At 34.3% G+C, this 20,835-nt stretch overlaps 1 protein-coding gene and 1 non-coding gene across 3 annotated transcripts; one reads left to right on the plus strand and one right to left on the minus strand.

The window, feature by feature from the left end:
- Positions 1-212: 212 nt before the first annotated feature.
- Positions 213-10,903, minus strand: LOC107029828 (BRCA1-associated RING domain protein 1-like). 2 transcript variants are annotated; one of them, XM_015231273.2, is made up of 9 exons: positions 10,593-10,903; positions 10,016-10,325; positions 9,682-9,782; positions 8,365-8,551; positions 8,159-8,268; positions 2,091-2,181; positions 1,419-1,584; positions 964-1,082; positions 213-807 (listed from the first exon to the last, which is right to left on the minus strand). In XM_015231273.2, exons 2-9 carry the CDS (start codon positions 10,268-10,270, stop codon positions 463-465), a joined length of 1,374 nt encoding a protein of 457 aa, XP_015086759.1. In that variant the 5' UTR covers positions 10,271-10,325; positions 10,593-10,903; the 3' UTR covers positions 213-462. The 2 variants fall into 2 exon arrangements, with proteins under 2 accessions (XP_015086759.1, XP_027775306.1); XM_027919505.1 differs by lacking the exon at positions 10,593-10,903 and adding an exon at positions 10,468-10,484.
- Positions 10,904-18,820: 7,917 nt separating this feature from the next.
- On the plus strand, positions 18,821-18,922 carry LOC114074105. Its single transcript, XR_003574588.1, has one exon. It is a non-coding gene; the product is annotated as a U6 spliceosomal RNA (small nuclear RNA).
- The last annotated feature ends 1,913 nt before the right edge of the window (positions 18,923-20,835 follow it).

Genomic DNA, 20,835 nt, shown 5'->3' on the forward strand with positions numbered 1-20,835 from the left:
TCAACAAATGAAGGATTTTTCAAGTCTTAACTTAAAAAATTTCGAAGTGTTACAAATACCACGAGTATATAAATACCGTCATAGTATGTAAATACTACTAAAGTATATATATATATATATTATATACTCTAATGGTATCAATGATGAAGAAGCAAAGGTTCAGTGAATAGAACAAGGATACAGTAAGGTAAATAGCTTGGACTGTGGGTCCATTCATGGTAAATATGGATTGAGTCCAATTTGAATTAACAGTTGGCCTAATGGGTTCAATTTGGTGTAGTTTCCAATACAAAACTGTTAGAACTTTAAACCAAGATTGTAATATCTCTCACGTTTATACACAAAATTTAGCATCTAAATTTCAACTATATTTCTCAGGTGCAGAAAATGTACAACTACTTTTGCTCTTCTACCACAAATGGAAGTATTTCAGTCGCACAAAAAACTTGCAGCGATCACTCATCAGCAGAAAGGTACCAATTTACATGCAGCAATAGATTCAAGAATCCAAGTATGCTGAACGGTATGAAAACAGATTTGCTTGGCTAGATCCTCAGCTTCAGCTAATCTTTGCTGCAAAATACTGCTTTCTTCTTCAAACGTGCAACCCTGCGAGAGATCACAGTTGTATACAACTAGAGAAGATGGCTGAGTTCCCTGTGCAGCATGATTCTGTTTCACCAACTGCTCTTCACTCTGAATGATAGTGCCTCCAGCCTTCTCGACTAGATCTAACAGGTCACTTTTGTAAGCTGGCATAAAATCTCCAACCAAATAAAACTCGAAACCATCAAAAAGCTTTGGCGCCTGTAACATAAAGGAATAATTGTTTACTGGATACTACAGCTTTTAATATGTGCTACCTCAGTTGAGAACCAGAAAAAAAAATCTTTAACCGTCAAGCTTATCCACAAGGAATATAATAAACTAGTTTCTCTAGCTCTGCAACAATCAGATACTTACATTAGTTGAGGCCCTCAACCTTCCAGCTTTGGGGCCCCCAGAACGGCCATAATTGTCTAGACTTATTTCATAAAGTTCTTCATTTACTGGACCATTTGCTGCAACACAAGCTTTTACCCCTGCAAATAAACAAGTTCCATGGTAGAAGAATGGAATTAAAATAAAATAATCATCCTTCTTCATTAGACAACTAATTAACTGTTGACCCAGGCCAAGCAAACTATTTCCAAAAAAAGTCCACGCATTCAAAGTGGCTCTGGAGAAGTCACACATTTATTCAGGTATTTCCTTCTCTTCCCTCAACACCAAAACAACTTATTCTTATATCCCCACACATTCTACTTTATTGCATTTCTTGATTCAATAGCGATTGAACGTTCACCCACATTCCATGGAGAACCAAATGAAAAACCTATCCCACAAACAATTTTATATAAACAGGAAACAGTGCTTACAGTCCATAGTTAGGATCCATTTTCCACTCAAAATCGCCATGAGAACTTTCATTGTTCTGGTGCATGCACCCTTTACATCAGTTGTTGCAACAACATGTGTGACATTTGGTTTCCAGAACTTGCACACAGTTGCACCACACATATCAGCAAATTTCACCAACATATACTGCAAAATGTCAAAAAACAATACGATGGATTAATAATGTCCGAAATGCACCATTTTTGGCTAACAATTCCAAACAAAAAGAAGTTACAATTTTGTTTTACTTCAAAAGCTTTCTCAAATAAAAGGGCATTAATGTAGGCTAAAGTACAAATACCATACAAGTAAACAAATAAAAGTAAAGATACTAAAATAAGTGGATCTTTCATACATTGCTATTCCCAGGACATGCATCAATGATCAACCAGGACTAAGACATCAACTTAATGTTGACAAACGTAGAGTTAAACCATCGCATGACCATGATAAGTTGACTCCTCTAGTATACCAGAGAGCTGAAATAATCAAATAAACAAAGGGTTTGACTGGAAACATGCCAATGGCAGTTCTCCATGTGACTTGTAACTGCATACATGATTTTAAGACTGATCAAACAGTCTTAAAATAGATACAAGGGACATATGATAGAACTAGCAGATGATATAGTCACTGCAGAAAGATAAACCAACCTTATCTTCTGAGGATAGAGCAGACCCACAAAGAACCCATTCTTTTGGTCCATCTGATGATCTTGCCCAAAAAGTCAATTGGTCGATGGTTCTGCATGCACAATGGTCAAAAAGGAAGAGAGTTATGGAGTTACTTATAGATGAGGACAATTCGGGGCAATTACCCTCATATTCTAATGACTCCACATCACAATTGTCCTTTGATTTACATAAAAAAAAGTGATGTATTATAGTATACAAGCAAGTTTTGTTGTGTATTTCATGAATTAATATGAAGCTCTTCAACTAATAAACCCCAATATCATGTGGCTTCCTTCATTTAACAGAGCTTGATATCCAATATGTTCCAATAGATATGCTAGCTAACTTCTTGACAAGGATATTACTTCATTCAAAGTCTAAGAGGAAAGAGAAAACAAAAACAGTTTCCCAAATTTACACTAGTGGATAAATCATAATGGACTACTCAATTTAAGTATTTAACTAGACTATTAAAACCTAAACAGATAACACATCTCTTCTAGTGTGCATATGTATGTGAAGATACTCCTATTAGACATACTAATACCTTAACAAGCCTCTTTTCCACATGACAAGAGGATGAGATACACTTACTTATCAAGAGCATAGTGAAACCTAATTATACCAGCAACTCGAGCAGTTCCTTTTACGGCTTCACGTAACAAATAGTTCACAGTTTTAATAGCCTATAGTTCAACAACACTAATAATAACAAATCAGCAACACACGGAGTCAAGTTCATCAATAACAAGTTCCACAAAAGGCACTCAAAAGTTCACAAATGATAATAGATATGCAATACAATAAAATGCAATGTCAAGTATAGTGATGCATGTCTAAACTAACGTCAGTTCGAGACCCATGGGGGACATATCTGTCCATACATCCATCGCAGCACGATCCTCAACAGTTAAATCCGTCGCAATGTGCGACACGTCCCTCGATATAAGAATGCGATGCGACGTGCGACACACCTCTCGAATCATAGTATCCATCTCGGCACGTGACTCGTCCCTTGAAATGGTACATCCTCTTTAATTTCTTATTCTTCCTCTGTTCACAACCAATGCAAATGACATGCTCACACAAATAATAAGGAGATGACCATTTTCATAACAATGCATCATCCACAACAACACAAACGTGATACAACATCAAAATGAATCAATAAGCCTTTTGAAATCATTCTCAACACATCACACACCAAAAATTAATCGCGTTGCCTTTTATTACCCCTTTTTCATACATTAGAATTATTCAATATGGACTAGTCAACTCATCACCAAGTCTCATTACTCCAAACACATACTACAAGAAAATACACGATTTTATACACTTAACAAGGGTTTAGAAATCTACTTGTCTCAAACAATTGAGCAATTACTTCAGGACTTGAGTCTTACCCTTCATAAGGCTTAGGCTTCAAAGTGCTTCCAATCTATCAACTATATAATCATCATAAGAATATGAATATAATGACACTCATGTTACTATATTTTGTTTTGGCTTGAAAATCGGGTCAAAAAGTCATTCTGAACCACCAAATTTGACTTAGAAATTAATTTTCAGATTATGTTTACCCATGATAAACAAACTCGCATGCAAAATTTCAGCTTAAAATGGATCCTTATTCGACCCCCAAACCAAAATTTTGTTTTAAGAATTCTAAGACCTATATTTTCTTAATTTAGCATAAGTTATACACGTCTTTAACCAAAAAATTTGTTTATAATCACATAAAAATTTAATGGAAAGGACGAGAAGCATTACCTTAACGCTTTAGGATGAAAACCCTAATTTTCTCCCCTATTTCCCCCTCTTTTTCTCCCTTTCTTTTTTTTTCCTTTGTTGGGTAGTTAATCTGAAAAGATAACATGTTCATAAAGTATTCCAAACCATTGTCAACCTCATCATTTCAATATCCTCAAAATACATCATTGAGTCATCACCTTACTCAACGCCCCTTCCAATTGTTGAACATTCCGAATCTAACCACGCATCCTTTTCATAAGTCTATCACTTCCATCTTAGTTTAAGGCTATGAAAGGAATGCGTGGTTAGATTTAGAATGTTCAGCATTTTGAAGGGGATGAGTAAGGTGATGACTCGATGATGTATTTTGAGGATATTGAAATGATGAGGTTGACAATGGTTTTTGAGATACTTTATGAACATGTTATCTTTTCAGGTTAGTTACCCAACAGAGGAAAAAAAATTACTCAGACGAAAAAAAAAGGGAGAAAAAGAGAGGAGAAAAATTGGGATTTTCATCCCAAAGCGTCAAGGTAATGCTTTTCTCATCCTTTTCATTAAATTTTTATGCGATTATGAATAGATTTTTAGGATAAAAACGGTATAACTGCTAAATAAAGAAAACATATGTCTAGGCTTCTTAGAATAAAATCTTAGTTTGGGGTCGAATAATGATCTGTTTTAGCTGAAACTTTGCATGCGAGTTTGTTTATCATGGGTAAACATAATCTAAAAGAAATTTTTAAATTCAAATTTGGTGGCTCGGAATGACTTTTTGACCCGATTTTCAATTCGAAACTAAATATAGTAATATGGGTGTCATATATTCGTATTCTTATGATGATTATAGATTTGATAGATTGGAAGCTCTTTGAAGCTTTATGAAAGGGGAAGACTCAAGTCTCAAAGTATTAGCTCAATTATTTGAAGCTTTATGAAAGGGGAAGACTCAAGTCTCGAAGTATTAGCTCAATTATTTGAGGCTAGTGGATTTCTAAACCCTTGTTAAGTGTATGGAATCGTGTATTTCCTTATACTATGTGTTTGGGAGTAATGAGACTTGGTGATGGGTTGACTTGTCCAAATTGAATAATTCCTATGTATAAAAAAGGGGTAATAAAAGGCAATAATGATTAATTTTTGGTGTGATGTGTTGAGGATGATTTTGAAAGGCTTATTAATTCATTTTTTATGTTGTATCACAATTGTGTCGTTGTGAATTGTGTCTTGTCATGAAAATGGTCATCTCCTTATTATTTGTGTGAACATGTCATTTGCATTGGTTCTACGACATGGTTGTGACAGTGTTATGTGAATTGCAGAAGAATAGAAATTAAAGAGTATGTACTATTTTGAGGGACGTGATTCGTGCCGAGATAGATGCTATGACTCGAGGGACGTGTCGCACGATGCGGCGGATTCTATTATCGAGAGGCATGTCGCACGTCGCGATGAATTTTACTGTCGAGGGTTGTGTCGCACACCGCGACGGATGCATAGACAAATATGTCCCCCATGGATCGTAGACTGAGAGACAACAAGTATGTATCGTTTGGTCAAACATGCATCACTATACTTGGCATTGCATTTTATTGTATTGCATATCTATATCATTTGTGAACTTGTGAGTGCCTTTTGTGGAACTTGTGATTGATGAACTTTACCCCGTCTGTTGTTGATCTGTAATTATCAGAGTGTTGTTGTTGAACTATGTGTTATCTAAATTGTAAACTATTAGGTCGGATTGGTTTTTATGCAAGTTGTAGTTGTGGAGGTTCCGTTGGGGTGTAAGGAGTACTCATATTCTAGTCCCTTAGCATGTGTTTAGAAGTTTCCTTGTTTAGTACCGTGTATATGGTACTCACCCTTGCTTCTATATTTTTGTAGGATACTAGCCCGGATCTTGGTGATACTCCTTTTCCTCTTCTTGTTTGAGGCTTCCTTAGGAGATTTGTGAGATAGTTGTTTGTCATCTCAACGGACCCTCTTACTTCTATTTATGATCTTGTTTTATTTTAGAGACAACATCATTTGAGACTTATGTTTTCTTTTTATCTAGTGTAATACATTAGAGGCTTGTGCATGTGACAACCAGGTTTTGGGTTATATTTAAGTTGATTAAGAATTTCCGCATTATTTTATAATATTGGACTTTTATTATCATTTTATTTCCACAATTTATCGTAATGGTTGGATTTTAGGCTGAATTGTCTTGGTGGGATAAGACGAGTACCGTCACATCCCTTTTTGGGTCGTGAGAGGTCATTCATTCCTCGCTTGTTCAAAAGAGCTTCAAGTTGGATTCAACAATACATACGATATTCCATTCCAACCCATACTAGCTCTTTGCTTGCTTGTAGAAAGAGCGTGTCTGAGGAGATATTACACTTACTGCGCACTTGCATTACAACCTGAGCTCCACTACCGCTCCGCCTAGCTCCTACGCCTACCACAACCTTGAATCATCGTTTAGGCCCAAAAAAATTGTAGTGATATTTTTCATTCAAAACAATATTCTTCTTCTTTGTACAAGATTTGTTGGACTCGAGTCAAGGGGCAGTCTGAAACAACATCTCTATCTCCACGATGTACTGGTAAGGTTTGCGTACACTCTACCATCCCCAAACCCACTTGTGAGATTCCATTGGGTATGTTATTGTTAAAACAATATTAAAGATGATATAGAAAAGGTACAAAATTTATATAAAAAGATAAAAAGAAAAACTATCTATGTTTACCAAAAATATTTTAGAACGCTAAAATTAAACTCCTCACATCTTCATATTAATAAAGAAAAACAAGTCAAATGCATGCCCCGTCCCACAACCTATTAGCTAATGACCAACACACATATACTTCATAGGGTCCTATTACCCCTTGGACTACTTTAAATGGAATAAATAAACCCTCAACTGTTGAGTTGGCACTGAGAATGCATTGCACTCTCTCAAAGAGAATATGTTGCCTTTTTTCTTTTTCTTTTAGAATTTTTCTCCTTCTCTTTTTCTTGTTCTCTTTTTCTCGTTATTTACCTAAACAACTATATCTCCTCCACCATTATCATTGTTAAAGCTTCATCCATGAATGTCGGGTGTAGAAATTACCAGCAATTGATGCATTTATGAACATAATTCTTAAATAGACTTGTTTAGAACACATCTAATAAATCAAATCCATTTTTAAAAGGCATACCCATTAATTTTCCTCTTTCTAAGCCATTGACTCAAGAGTAACAATAACAAAGAGAAAAAGCAATGGGTTGTTGTTTTTGAACTTATTAGAAGGAATTGAAATGGAAACAACTGCTACATGCAGAAGGTACAAGGTAGTCACAACTCACCATCATCCATATTTTTTGAAGAACCCACTAAGAATCAAAACCAAACTCATATTATAACATGTTCATGAATATTTTGGAGAGACTAAGAATGAGGGGTTTTTAAAATTGATGTTACAAGTTCATTTTGACTACTAAAAGATGTCTGTGAGAGAGTTGGGGGGGGGGGGAGTCATTGAAGTTTGTAGAGCCGAAGAGCCTCTATTCGGAATTCACAAGTGATGGCTCAGAGAAGATGGCAATAATTTTTTATTTGATAAAGTAGTGTATTAGATTTGATTCTGATTTGTTAGACACAGGAATTTTTTGAGGTAAAACAAATGGTGTTTTATAGTGATTAGGGCTGAAATAATGATTGAAGAAGAAAGGAAGATGAAGTAGGAAAAAAATTAACTGATGAAATATACGCGTCAAGCGTGTGTATTTCACCATAAAACACATGACTGATTATGACATTTTAGGGCGGAATTAATTTCACTTTAAAATGGTTCAAGAGGTACCCATGAATCATAGGTGTGTAGTTGGTATTGGCTAATAGGTTGTGAGGCAATTGACTATTTTCCCTTAAAAAAAGGTTTTTACAACAACCTCCAAAGTAATGTATTGCAAACAAATGCCTAACATCTTGTTTTATTTTTGAGCAAGGCCTAACATCTTGTTAACTAGAATTAATTCTTCTTTTTATAAATAATAATGTTATTATTTGAAGTCAAAGTAGTAGTGTACATTATTTATATCTAGAAAACCATTATAAAATATTGATGGTACTAGGAAGGTACACCAGTTTCAAAATTAACAAAACTTAAACCAAGGAGTTTAAGGCAAGTGGGTAGATTGAATTAGTAGCAGACAGATTTTAAAATTGACATAATGATGTTTTTATCATTCTCAACAACTACCATTAATGTAAGAGCTGATAGAAAACAAAATAGCAAGTGCCTTAATATACTCTTCTTACAGGGGAGAAGCCTTTGGATGCATTTCCCTCCTGATATGTTTTCTGGACTTTGACTTCTCATTTGGAAATTTAACAGATTTATGAATTGGGCACAGCATCAAAAAGTTCTCCTGTAATTAAAGATGCAAACTTTAAGGGAAAATAAGAAGATGGAAACTTTACAATGCTCAATTTGATAAATATGTTAACTAGTTGTATTTACTTACCATATCCCATTGGCAATCCTGGATTTCAAATGCACAGGGCACATGATAACTCCTCCTGCAAGACGTTACGTAGCAGCCAAGTGCTGCACCCTTCATGCCACAACTACTACACTTGAGTTTTGCAGCTCTTGCCAACTCAGTGTCCAAATTCTGTATAATTTCTCCTTCATAATATACTTGAGGTGTCCTGTTACCAATGAAATTAAGTTCCGAAAAGTATCCAATCAAACCTAACTTACCTAAGTTTATTGACTAGCAAATAATTGTGGTGTTCACAAATAAAACAGCATGCCAAAGGATCAACAGAAATATGATGTAATATAAGAATGAGATTATGCTTTAGCAGTGGAGATACAAGTCATGTAGTGAAACAGCCTATACGTGTTGCCTGATTAGCTCTATATGAGTTAAGCCCTATCCGGATTATTCAAATTTGACTAAATTCACTAAAAACACAGTTTCATAAACACATTTGGATTGTGTTCTTAGTGCATCTGCAGGGAGGAAACTCATGCTCATATGTTCTTTGATAGCTCTTATTCCCAGCACATCTGGAAGACTCTACTACATTATATAGGACTTAATAGGCAGATCGGATCATGGGAGGCTGAGATAGGGTGGCTGTCAGTTAAGGTGAACAATAGAAGATCTACGAATGCTATCATAGGGCTTCTATTTGTAGCCACTGCTATCATCTCTGGTTAGATCGAAACAGTTGAGATTCTGTCAGAAAGCACATGAAAGCAAAGCTATCATTAGATTCATAGTTCTAAGTTACATATAGTGGGTAAATGGACAAGCTGTTTAGATAGGCTTAGTTGTTTTCCTTGTTTGTAGACTAGGTTCTGTTTTGTTTAGCTGACCAACTAACCATAGTTTCCTCTTGGTTATTTTTGAGAATCTAGCTCTAGTGTCCAATGATCTAGTATGTGAATATTGACAATTTTATTAAATAAAAAGAAATCATTAGACCAACAAAAGAAGGTTCCTTTTTATCTCCAACTCCAATTGTCAATAACATCTATCCACAGCTAAATAATTCAAGCATAAAGATGAAGAGAAATAATGCGTTTAAAGTCCACTTGTTCCATCTCATCCTGTCATCCAACACCTACATAAAGAAATGTAGTGATTGCACAGGATAGAGCTGTCACGTAACTGCTACTTAAAGCTTCCCTTTATCAGTTGCGCAATTTTAAAACATAATTATGTTTTTTGAAATGGCGAGTAATTATAAAACAAAATTATGTCTGGAATATCAAACAAAGTGATTTCTATTTATAAAGAATATCAAGCAAAGTGATTTAAACCACCTACCATTCAATGCACTTACTGTGCACACATATGACTTTGGAAAGACAAATAACATTACCCACAACTTCCCTTCCATTTGCAAAGTACAGAAACGGTCCAGTTTTCTGCAAATATTTGACAAAAAATGAAAAAGTTAAAATCAAGAATAGGCTACATATAGCAGAATATGTCCAGATAAACACGCGTGCAAATAAACAAAGGAGTGGACCACAATATACGTGGATAACTTTCCAAATGATAGCAGTGGAGAGAGTATTAAGAAAAATATAAAGCAACACGACAATGGCAGCTGATAGCTTGAAGTTTCTCCTTCCATATATAGCACTGATAAACTTACCTCTTTGGTCTTGGCAGAATGACAGAATGCACAAACACTTCCTTTCGGAGGATGTTGATCTATAACTGCTTTTGGCTGAACAATATTAGGAGATTCACATATTTTATACTCCAAATTGCAGTTGGAATCAGCAACAATTTCAGAACTAGGACATCTTTGTAGAATATGACCATGACTTTCTAAGCTCATTTCTGACAAACCAGAATTTATTTTCTTTTGCCGCTTAATATCCCTTTCATGAACTATGCAGAGCATTTGACCTTTCACCAGTATCCTGTACCGACTTCTTTGCTGCAATGTTCTCTATATTCTGGAAAGGAAGGATCAAATTTGTTTAAAGGGTCAAAAAAAGAAGAAAATCATATAGGAGAGAACACTTGAATACTAACAAAAACTTTTGCAAGTTGCATTTTTTTTTCAATCTGTTAAACCAAAAAAAAAACTTATTATACCCAAGAATCAAAAAATCATTAGTTAGCAAGCATTAAACTGCTGTTCCATTGTTCAGTCTGGAATCACAAACATGGGGTCCTACTAAACTGTTTCTTTGTTTGAAAAAAAATCGATGGTTTGTTACCCTTATTGATTGTTGCACTAAATTGACTTGTGTGAATCTGATCAAGGCCAAAATTGAGGTTTTCTCTTGCTTTCAGATGATTTGTACTCAATTTGAGGCTATAAGAATCTTGAACTGATAACGGCACAGAATATACGGATAAAAAATTTGGTGATGATTTGGAGTTCGAAGGGATAATCTATCAAATGGTGTATAAAATGGGATTGTTGCAAAAGAAAAATAAGTATACGTTAGAAGTGGCAAGGTCTCATATGTTTAACAATGGAGACGTTTACAAGGAATTACCCAAAACCTACCGGCGATGCCATTCAATAAAATGCCATTTAAACCCTCAATTTTCAGTCTTTAAAAAGTGATAATAAATAAGAAAAATTAGTTACTCATTTTAGCGATATTTTTTATTTATTATCATTAATAACAATACTATGTTAAATATGCTCAATGTATTAAAAGTGAATTATGTATGCAATAAATATTATTATAATTATTTTTAAAAATATATTATGCTTGTATGGTAAGAAATTGACGCATTGTATTATAAGTGTATTAAAATGTGTGATAAATGTATTAATCATCAATAAAACGTATATTATGTGTGAATTATAAATTGTTCTTTGTAATATGGATTAAAATTGTATCATAAATGTATTAAAAGTGATTAAGTGAAAAAAAATGTTATTGCTATGAATGGTATATATTTTCTTAATATAGTATATTTATGTAAGTTTCCCTAATAAATACCAGTGGCAATTTCAGCCCATATAAGTGAAACTAAATCATTTTGCCCATATTAAATTAAATGGGTCACTCATATTTTCTTGGGAAAATTACGTGGTTAGGCAAATTTAGAATGTATAATTACTTATCATAGCTATAGTTTGTTATAATTACCACTCGCAACTAACATTATACATTAATTATGTGGACCGACTTCGAGTATATATAATTAGTCGCGTTTGTATATGTATAATTCGCCAAAATATACAAATACATATGTATAATATATAATGATCTAACCGATATACATATACAATTCACGTCTCTCCCACTCTCTACCCTCTCTCACTCGCCTCTCTCGTCTCTTTCTCAATCTCATACTTCAAGTAATCAACATTACTAAGGATAAATCAGCAATACTACAATAGAATGTTCATAGCCTTGAAAGTACTATTAATGGTCTTCAAGATACCCTTTCAAGACTTCTATCACAAATCCATAATATTCATCCATCAAATTCATTATATCATCATCCCACAATAGTCAATTATAAAAGAACATACTCAATTACACCACCTCTGATCCTTATTCAACATAATTCAAGAGTTAGGATAAAGAGAAGGGGGACATCCATGGGTCTTTAGGGAATTAGGTCGAAACCCAAAGATACGACATCAAATCATTTATAATCAATTCTAGACCAAATAAGTCAAGTTTAAAGGTGACCCACGAAAATGAGTGAAATCTAGAAATTTGGAACAACATTGAAAATCAATTTGAATGAACGTCTTGGGGAAAGGAGTCCCAAGAGTGAAGAGATCCCATACCTTGTCAATCCTTAAGGATTAATGGAGGAAAGTCTTGTTCTTGAACCCTACTTAAAGTTTGTTCTTCCTCTTCAATGGAGTCTTGAGTTGAGAGAGAGTATATGTATTGATTTTTGTGTGTTGAGTTATAATGAGTTGGGATAATGGGGTTGGGTCTTATAGTTAGGCTTAGTTAGGTAATTAACCCACTAACCACGCCCTTAACCCCTAATAAAACGACTAACAAAAAATAAGACCCTTGACTTAAACTAAAAGTCGACTTACCTGACACCATTGACAGACAACATCTACAGATCGTAGATGGTGTGACACCCCGTTATGTAGGTCGTCGTTTGATTTATAGAGTGGTATTGGGGAGGCTTTGGTGAGGAGACTAAGTCTCAACTCACAAAGTCCACCCATGCCCCGTCAATGGGTCTCGTGAGTGGTTGCTACAAATTGCACCTTATGGCTCCAAAATTTGGGTCCTCCTTAAGGACCCATAGGGTGGTCCTTGGGGGGTTGTACCAGACGTTTTGATCCTAAACATAGTGTTTTACCTATTTAAAGTATTTTACAAGATCTAACCATCGTATGACACTCCCAAGCCTTCACAAGACCCTAGAACACCTACTAGTTCAATTTCACTATTTTCGGACGTCATGGTCATTTCTTGACATTTACGTACTAACACTTCCAAACCAAGTTATTCACATTAATTTAGGTCTAGAAACATCGTTTTAGCCATTTTTATGTCATTATTCATAATATGAGGCTCTAGCTTAGGTCATTGAATTTATGGGGTATTTCAATCACACTAGAAATTCTGGGAAAATTGATCCTAGAGCCCTTAAGTGTGTCTTTATAATATCCGATACATTAAGGGTACAAATGCTATCATTCCCCCTCAAGGAGATCCTTTTTCAGCATAGATGTTACCTTAACACAGTTTGACCCCTAATTTTCCATTACACCATCACCTCTTCAAATGGAGAGCATTAAGAAAGAAGAGATAGTTCTCCCTAGTTCCACGTTTGAAACATCTACTACAAGGGTAAGTGAAGTTGGAGAAAATATTCATATGAAGATTATTACATCCCATAGTGTGATGGCCTGATGGGCACACCCATAAGGGTAATCAGATTACAAGTTCCCTAAGAACTCAACTATTTCTACCACCCCCACCCCCCACCATATCTTGTTTACACCAAAAAAAAAACACTAATATAGTTTGTTTAATCTTCTAAAAAGTAATTTTTTTCCTTCAAAGCACCTAATGTTTCTTTACTCCAATAGGGACCACTAGATACATGATGAATGAGCTTCCACCCTTCTTCCTTTTTACCTCTGCTTCCAACACTTGGTCAATTGTTCAGAAGCTCCACAGTAGTCTTTGGCATCACCTAACAAACCCCCAAAATGCATAAAAAATTTACTGGCAACTATTTGTCAGTGTATGAATAGATAGTTGTTCACTACTACTTTCTTTTGACACATAAAGCACCTTGAACAAATTTGTATGCCTCTTTTCTATAAGGCATCATCAGTGAGACATGCCTTCTTAATTAATATCCAGACAAACACATGAGACTTTCAATGGATACTTTACCTTTCAAAGCCGCTTCCAGGGCCATCTATCAATAAGTGAGACATTATAGTTCATCTTCCAATAGCATGATTTCATTGTATAGACGCTTTTGCTGTTTATCTTCCATATTGATTTACCAGACCTTTGACTAGGAAATTATTAAGAACCCCTAATAACATAGCAGCCTCCTAAATTTCCAAATCATTAAATGCTCTCCTAAATAGTAGATTCCACCCTATTGACTTCAAACGTGTGCCAGAGTATCATTGTTTTGTAGACTCAATGAATATAGGTGAGGTATTGGATTTCTCAAACTGTCTTCTTCCCTATCCATATTTCATTCTAGAACTCTGTCTTCATTCCATCCTCAACACTAATGCATATGTTGTTTCTAAAATATGGACATAGTCTTGTAATGGTCTAAAGATACTACATCCAAATCTGCCCATAACCTCTTTAGTTGTCCACTGGTTAGGTAAACCATACTTTCCTACTATAAATCTCCTCTATAAGGATCTATCTTCAGTACAAAATCTCCATATCCCTTTTTGGAGTAAACAATTATTCTGGGAGACTTAGGTTTTAGTCCTAAGCCTTCTTGGTTTCTGCTGAGTGTGAGAGTATCTCATTTCACCATGTTTTAGCCTTTTTTCCCAATTGCCTTACCAAATAAAAGATCTCCTGAGCCTTTTAATTTTCTTCTCAATGTTCTTGGTGATTGGAAATAGGCTCATTATATAAGTAGGCAATCCATCCGGTATTGACTTGACGAGGGTCATCCTACCACCTCCTGGCAAATACTGATTTTTCCACTGGCTTGTTTCTTCTCACATCTCTCCAACACCACATTCCACACTTCTAGATCTTTGGTCTTGGCACCAAAAGGTAGTCTTAGATACTTTGTTGGTAGTGTATATTTTTGGCAACCCAATGTCTCGCAAATTGTCAACTTGGTTTATAGGGAAGAGATGACTCTTCAACCAGTTGACATGGAGGCCTGAAATGACCTCACAAAAAGTGAATATAGCCCTTATGTGTCTAATTTATGCCTCAGTTGCCTCACAGAATATCAGAGTATCTTTAGCATAGAATAAGTGTGTGATCTCCAACTCCTTCCCTCTCCCAGCAAGTGCACTAAATCCTCTCATACACTCATTAGTCTTTTCTTCCTAAACATATGATTCAACCCCTCCATGGCTATTAAAAATAGGAAAAGGGAGTTTGGGCCTAGTCTAAGATCTTTCTCAAACTAGAAAACACTTCTGTGTTTCCGTTTATAAGAAGGTTAAATTTCACACATGAGATGCAATATTTGATCCAACCAATCCACTTGCTACCGAATCTCATGTATTTTAGAATTTTAGGAGGAAATTTCAATTGACATGATCATAGGTTTTTCAGTGTCTAGCTTACATATAATCCTTGTTTTCTTCTACTTTGTCGTTGAGTCTGCCAATTCATTAGTCAACAATGTCATCCATTATTTGCCTACCTCTCACAAAAGCCATTTGGTGTTCATAAACCAATTCTCGTATCACTATGTTCATTCTCTCATTCAGCAACTTAGAGATGATTTTATAGACTGCACTAACAAATCAATGTTGATCAGACTCTACTCATCAGAGTAAGACATCAAAGGATGAGCTTACTCTTCTCTGGAGGAGGTAAACAAGTTCATTCCAACTCAAATTTTCCTAACTCTTCTGGCTGTAGTTCTCCTCTCTGAAAACCCCACAAATTTGTCCATGCTAATAGGCAAATGAGGTTTTTAGTTCTCCTTACTGGTTGTGCTTTTCAAGAAATACCTTGGAGTTTCTCTCATCTCAGCAATTGGTGTAGAAGTAACTAATTTCTAGCACTTTGGAACTTCTTAGGTTCTCTTTTTTTCCTAGAATATTCAACTCTAACTCCCAAATGTTACATGATACACCAGTTTTTTCTCATTGCTTGTGTCCCCACCCTTCTTCCTTCTCAATCTCTCATTCCTTCTAGCAAAGTACTCCTCGTAAGATCTGCCCTTTTTGGATAAAGGATTTCAATGGTACAATAATTTGGACGAGGTTCCCAATCTTCTTTGTTAATGGTATTATATAAGAGTTTTCTGCTATACACAATATGGAAGATAATCATTATTTAAACCTAAATGTTATCCTATAGAATATTTTCCTTACTCGACTTTAGTTTTCTCCGTTTTTGGATCTATATACATATTCACTTAAAATCCAACATGCCCCTCAAAATTGAAGTGAGAAAGAAAATTGATCTTATTTTGGAAACGTAGAAAGTTGGCGCCAAAATCTACTGGAATAGTCATAATCGCAACCACAAAAAAAGGTAGCATTGCAACTTTTTCCTCTAGAAAGTAGTTGGTAACTGCACAGCTAAAGATAATGCTTTTACACAAGCACATAAAAAGGAATTTGTTATTAGCCGTCAAATAGAAGTGTGGTGCTGCAAATCTCCAAAATATCGTCAGTGTAACTTAAAATTGGCAAATGATAACAAGAAACTCAATGTTTAGAGGATAGTATGGATGGAGTATGGAGGAGCGTTCAATTACTTTAGAGAGGGACAGGGCTAGAATGGTTGTCTTACAGAAAAGAAAGTTAATTATCAGAAAGAAAGATGACACCAATCCCCAGAAAACTAAGAGAAAAGAAGGACAAAATTGGCAGGCAAACTGTGAAGGCAGAAGCTAGTTGAGAGATTATACCAAGATCATAAAGGCTCTCAAACCAGGAAAAAAGAAGAGAACTTCTTAGTGACTTGATTGTTAATTAACAATGTGCAGATTCAAACATTGCTAAATTCATTGAAATTGGGCAAGGAAAATTTCATAGATAATTCTATGGGATATGTTAAGATATTATTATGTACTTAATATGAGGTAAAGAAAAGGAACAAGCGTGGGGAAAGGAGGATATGACAAGTTATGCTACGAAAAAGATGGGGGCGTTTGGTACTTTGGTAAAAAAAAAGGGAGATGGAGCTTATGGAGGGGTTTGAAAAAACTTATTTCCCTTTATCTTAAGCTTTTTAGTTTGTTGGTGAACTTACATGTTTTTACTTGCTATTTATCAATTTTTCCCGTTCCCATTATGGCCATTCCACGTTGTTACCTTCTCAAAAATAATATGGCCATCCAACGATGGACCCATGTTTCTAATTTTGCAAGAAAGGTATCTCAATTTAGCTAGATTAGGAACAAAGATGTTGAATGTTAAGATAACATGTGTCGAATCAGCATATGCCTAGCTTATTTGAACTTGAGTACAAGTTCAAAGAGCCTATATGCATGGGTGTATATGGAAAGTTGATAAGTCCATCAAGAGCATCTAGACAATTATACATGCTTAAATTTTTTCGGTGCATATGTACAAAAAGGAACAAGAGATGTTTTGATGGGAAGGCTTCGCTAGCTTGTTAGTTGGTCTAGTTTATGTCCAGCTATCAGTTCAGTAACTTCAGTTCAACTTCTGGACTTTATTAGCTCTTTAGTTTTGGCATTGTTTGTTTTTGTTAGTTGCCACATTTTTGTAAGTTTCTACGACATGTAACTACTACATCTTCTTGATGGTTTCTTAATGAAATCACTTCGTAAGAAAAGGAATATTATAGCATCCTCATTTTCTATTTTTATAAACAATAACCTCATTAAAAAACTTTCTTTTTTTGTTTAACAACTTTTCAGTATCAATATGGTCATCCTATGATGATCCTGTGTTCTAGTTCTACTATAAAGGTACCTTGGTTTTGCTACATTAGGAACTTGCATTCAACATCTCATATAAATATAACTAATAAGGAATTTCTTAACATAGAACAATTAATAAGATAATTAATATGGAATGATTACCTATAACTGTAGGTAATCTAGAACACTTATATGAGGAGTTATTTCTTGTATATTGTTAATCAAGAAAATAAGAATATTCCTCTTCTACTTCACGAAGCCACTATGATTTTGGTAGAGTCACAAGTACCTCCCAGATGATGTTGGGTTATTTTACATCGCTTGGACCCTAACTGATTTTCTTTTTTTCAATATTTTTGGTGACCGAATTCCCTACTCCCTCCAACGACGGACTGCTCCTTTCTCTGACGATCAATGACTAGGATGTTTATAATTTAGTTTACTAAAATGAACTGAAAATTTTGAGAAAGTTAGTCCACTGAACTGAAACCCCTCCCACACAAAAAAAAAACTTTACATTTTCTCATCTAAGCACCTAAATTGCACTTTCCACAAGAAGTCGTTTTTAATCAACTGGAGTAACATTGCATCACTTATATACACAAAACTATAACCACATCGTTGCACAGACAAAAAAACAACAATTGGAAAATCATTGCAGTTAAGGAGTAACAATGATGGCAGAGCTGAATCAGAAATTATATCAAACAGAAAAGATTACTTAGAGAATCTAAAGAGACAATGATTACCTTTCACAGGTTCTGGCCTGGATGGAAAAATTAAAGAGACAAGAGAGAGGAAGAGGGGGAAAATTATATTCCTATTTAGTTCAATATTAAAGTATTAGCAGCGGCCTTAAACCCTTAATCAGAGTGTCACCTCCGAATGGGCCAGTGCACAGTGCGCAATTTAGATTTAAAGAGCTCCAATATGAGATCAGAACAACTGGTGGTAAATAAAAAAAAAATTGCTCTCTCTTTTTATCCTCTTAAATGTTAGTCTCTCTGTCCATTCCTTTTATACCGTCAAACTATAAGAACATTGATTAATATTTTAGGATATTTTTTTAATCATATTAATATGCAAAAAAAAAAAAACAATATATAATACTTTTTGTATAGTTTTTTAATATCTAAATTTTGTTTAAAGTATCAAATTAATATAATCTAATTTAACTTTGAAAAAGTCAATTTGACTTTTCGAGAAGTACAACATAATAATTAAAAGTGGACGAAGGAAGTGTAATTGTATAATATAACTAATGAAAACAGTTCTTTACTTAAAAATGGTGTAAATGTGTTTGGAGTTTTGCTAATGGTATAATGATTAAATACATAAATGTAGTTTTTAATTTGGTTTTAACTGACATCTATGTCGTGTAGTTTTGGTGTGCACAAGTAAACATTAAAATTTATACATAAAAAACTCTTTGAGATATTCAATTAAATTAGAATGATACAAAGAAGATTAGCACGGCCCTTGCACAAGGATGACACACACAAATCGAGAATGATTCAAATTTTTTATTTTAAAAAAATTGAACAAATAGATACACGCTTCCTACGTGACATGATCAGGGGCGGACCCACATGTATCCGTGAGGGTGCACGTGCACCCGGTAACATTTTTAAAAATTTCGTGTATATATGTGTATATATATATATATATATATATATATATATATATATATTTGATAAAATGAACATATATTTAATTGTGCACCCTAACAACCAAAAGTCGTTGTGGGTGCACTGGTCGAACGCTCCAGCTCGCTTTTGTAAGTTCTTCTTTATAAGCGTATTTTTTTTTTTGCAATAATTTTTTATTGATTCTTGTGATCTGAGATGAATAGATTTTTGATGAAAAACAATTCTTCTCAACCAAGTGCTAGTTTTAGAGACAATTCTTTACGTTTTATAGATGAGTTTGGTTTGCAATCACTTAAACCAGATCCTGAAGAAAGAATATACATTAAAAATATAGCCCTGGAATGCGAGATGAAGCGAGAAAACATTATATTCAAAAAGGTCCTTGTCAACCGGATATTAATGATAATTTGAATATCCTCAAAGTAGATTCGAGATGGAATGCGTCGATTTTCTATAATATTCTTGATAAAAAGTAGATTGTTCTTTTTTTTTAATTATAAAATAATAAATTCACTATTAAAATTTATTGGGGCCTCAAACTTTTAGAGGCCTAAGTAGGCTTTGCTAATGTCACCCGTGTGCCACTCTAACCTTACCCTTGAGTCACTCTTAGTAGTACCCACAATCTTCAAATCTTGGGTTCGCCTCTGCTCATGAATAATATTTATCTTCTAGTTTCTAGTTTCGTTGTTGCTTCTATTGTGTCATCGGTCTTCTGATGCTTAATTATCGCCTAACAAAATGGGTTTGTCATGTATAATCCTTAAGGAGTTTCTTAGTCGCACGGGATGTCATCTCATCAAATTGATCTTCCAATACAAGAACTATTGGAAACCTTTCATTATATTCGTTTTTATTGTTTTCATTTTACTTTCTTTCAACTATTGCTTTTGTATTTGTAGTTGACTTTCAACTGGTTCCTCAAATCTCATCTTTATTTAATATAATGTTCATTTGATCTATGAATTGTATGAAAATAGTTATATCGATAGAGATTGGAGATTGGGTCATACCATATCCATAATTCTATACAAAAACAGGAGTGATATAGACCAAGTTAATTTCAATAATAAGTAAAAGGGAAATTCGAAATCAGCTATTAATGTTGTAGTAATGACAAATAGCATAAAGATATTGTGTAATTCTTGGTAACAACATCAAAATTGGCAAGTATATAACATGTGTGCAGAATAAAGTTTACACTAGTCAAATATCATATCGTTTATATTATTGATCTCACGAATATTAGGTATCTATTACGTTGATTGTAACGACCCGCTAGGTCGTTTTGAGAACTAGGACTAGTTTGACTCCTTTTGAAAATTTAAAGGGGTATTTTTAAACTATTCAAAGACTAAGAATATTTAGTTGATAAAAATTTTAGTGAAGAATTTAAATAAGTAATATAGATAATAGATTAGTGGGGTTTCACGGTTAATAAACTCTTGTTTAGAAAATAAAAAAAGGGGTGGAGGCAGAAACTTACCGTAAGTGACGAACGAGAGGAGAAACAATAGCTTCTGCTAACGAAAACAAGGAACTTCTCATCCCTTTTCAATTCTACCAAGGTATGTTGTTAGAGTAATTTGGTTTGTTGTTATTATTATATTATTACATGGATAGTTAATATCAAAGTGGGAAGAACAATTGGTATCCATTATAATTAAAAGGAAAAAATGGCAGATCCTTCTAAAAATTTCCTACCGGCTTTCTGATGGTGTACATTGATTTAAGGGCTGATTTTTATCTTATTTTATCATTTTATTTCTTGTTATTATTATTCTAATTG

The sequence above is a fragment of the Solanum pennellii genome, chromosome 9, assembly GCF_001406875.1.
Source record: "Solanum pennellii chromosome 9, SPENNV200".
NCBI classification, from domain to species: Eukaryota; Viridiplantae; Streptophyta; class Magnoliopsida; order Solanales; family Solanaceae; genus Solanum; species Solanum pennellii.

Bases quoted from the DNA above. Each gene is read 5' to 3' on its own strand.
- LOC107029828 (XM_015231273.2), bottom strand. From the start codon at position 10,270: ATGCTCTGCATAGTTCATGAAAGGGATATTAAGCGGCAAAAGAAAATA. The intron at 8,269-8,364 runs GTAAGTAAATAC...CTTTAATTACAG, and splicing joins AGGATTGCCAATGGGATATG to GAGAACTTTTTGATGCTGTG. The intron at 1,585-2,090 runs GTTGGTTTATCT...GACATTTTGCAG, and splicing joins CTCTATCCTCAGAAGATAAG to TATATGTTGGTGAAATTTGC.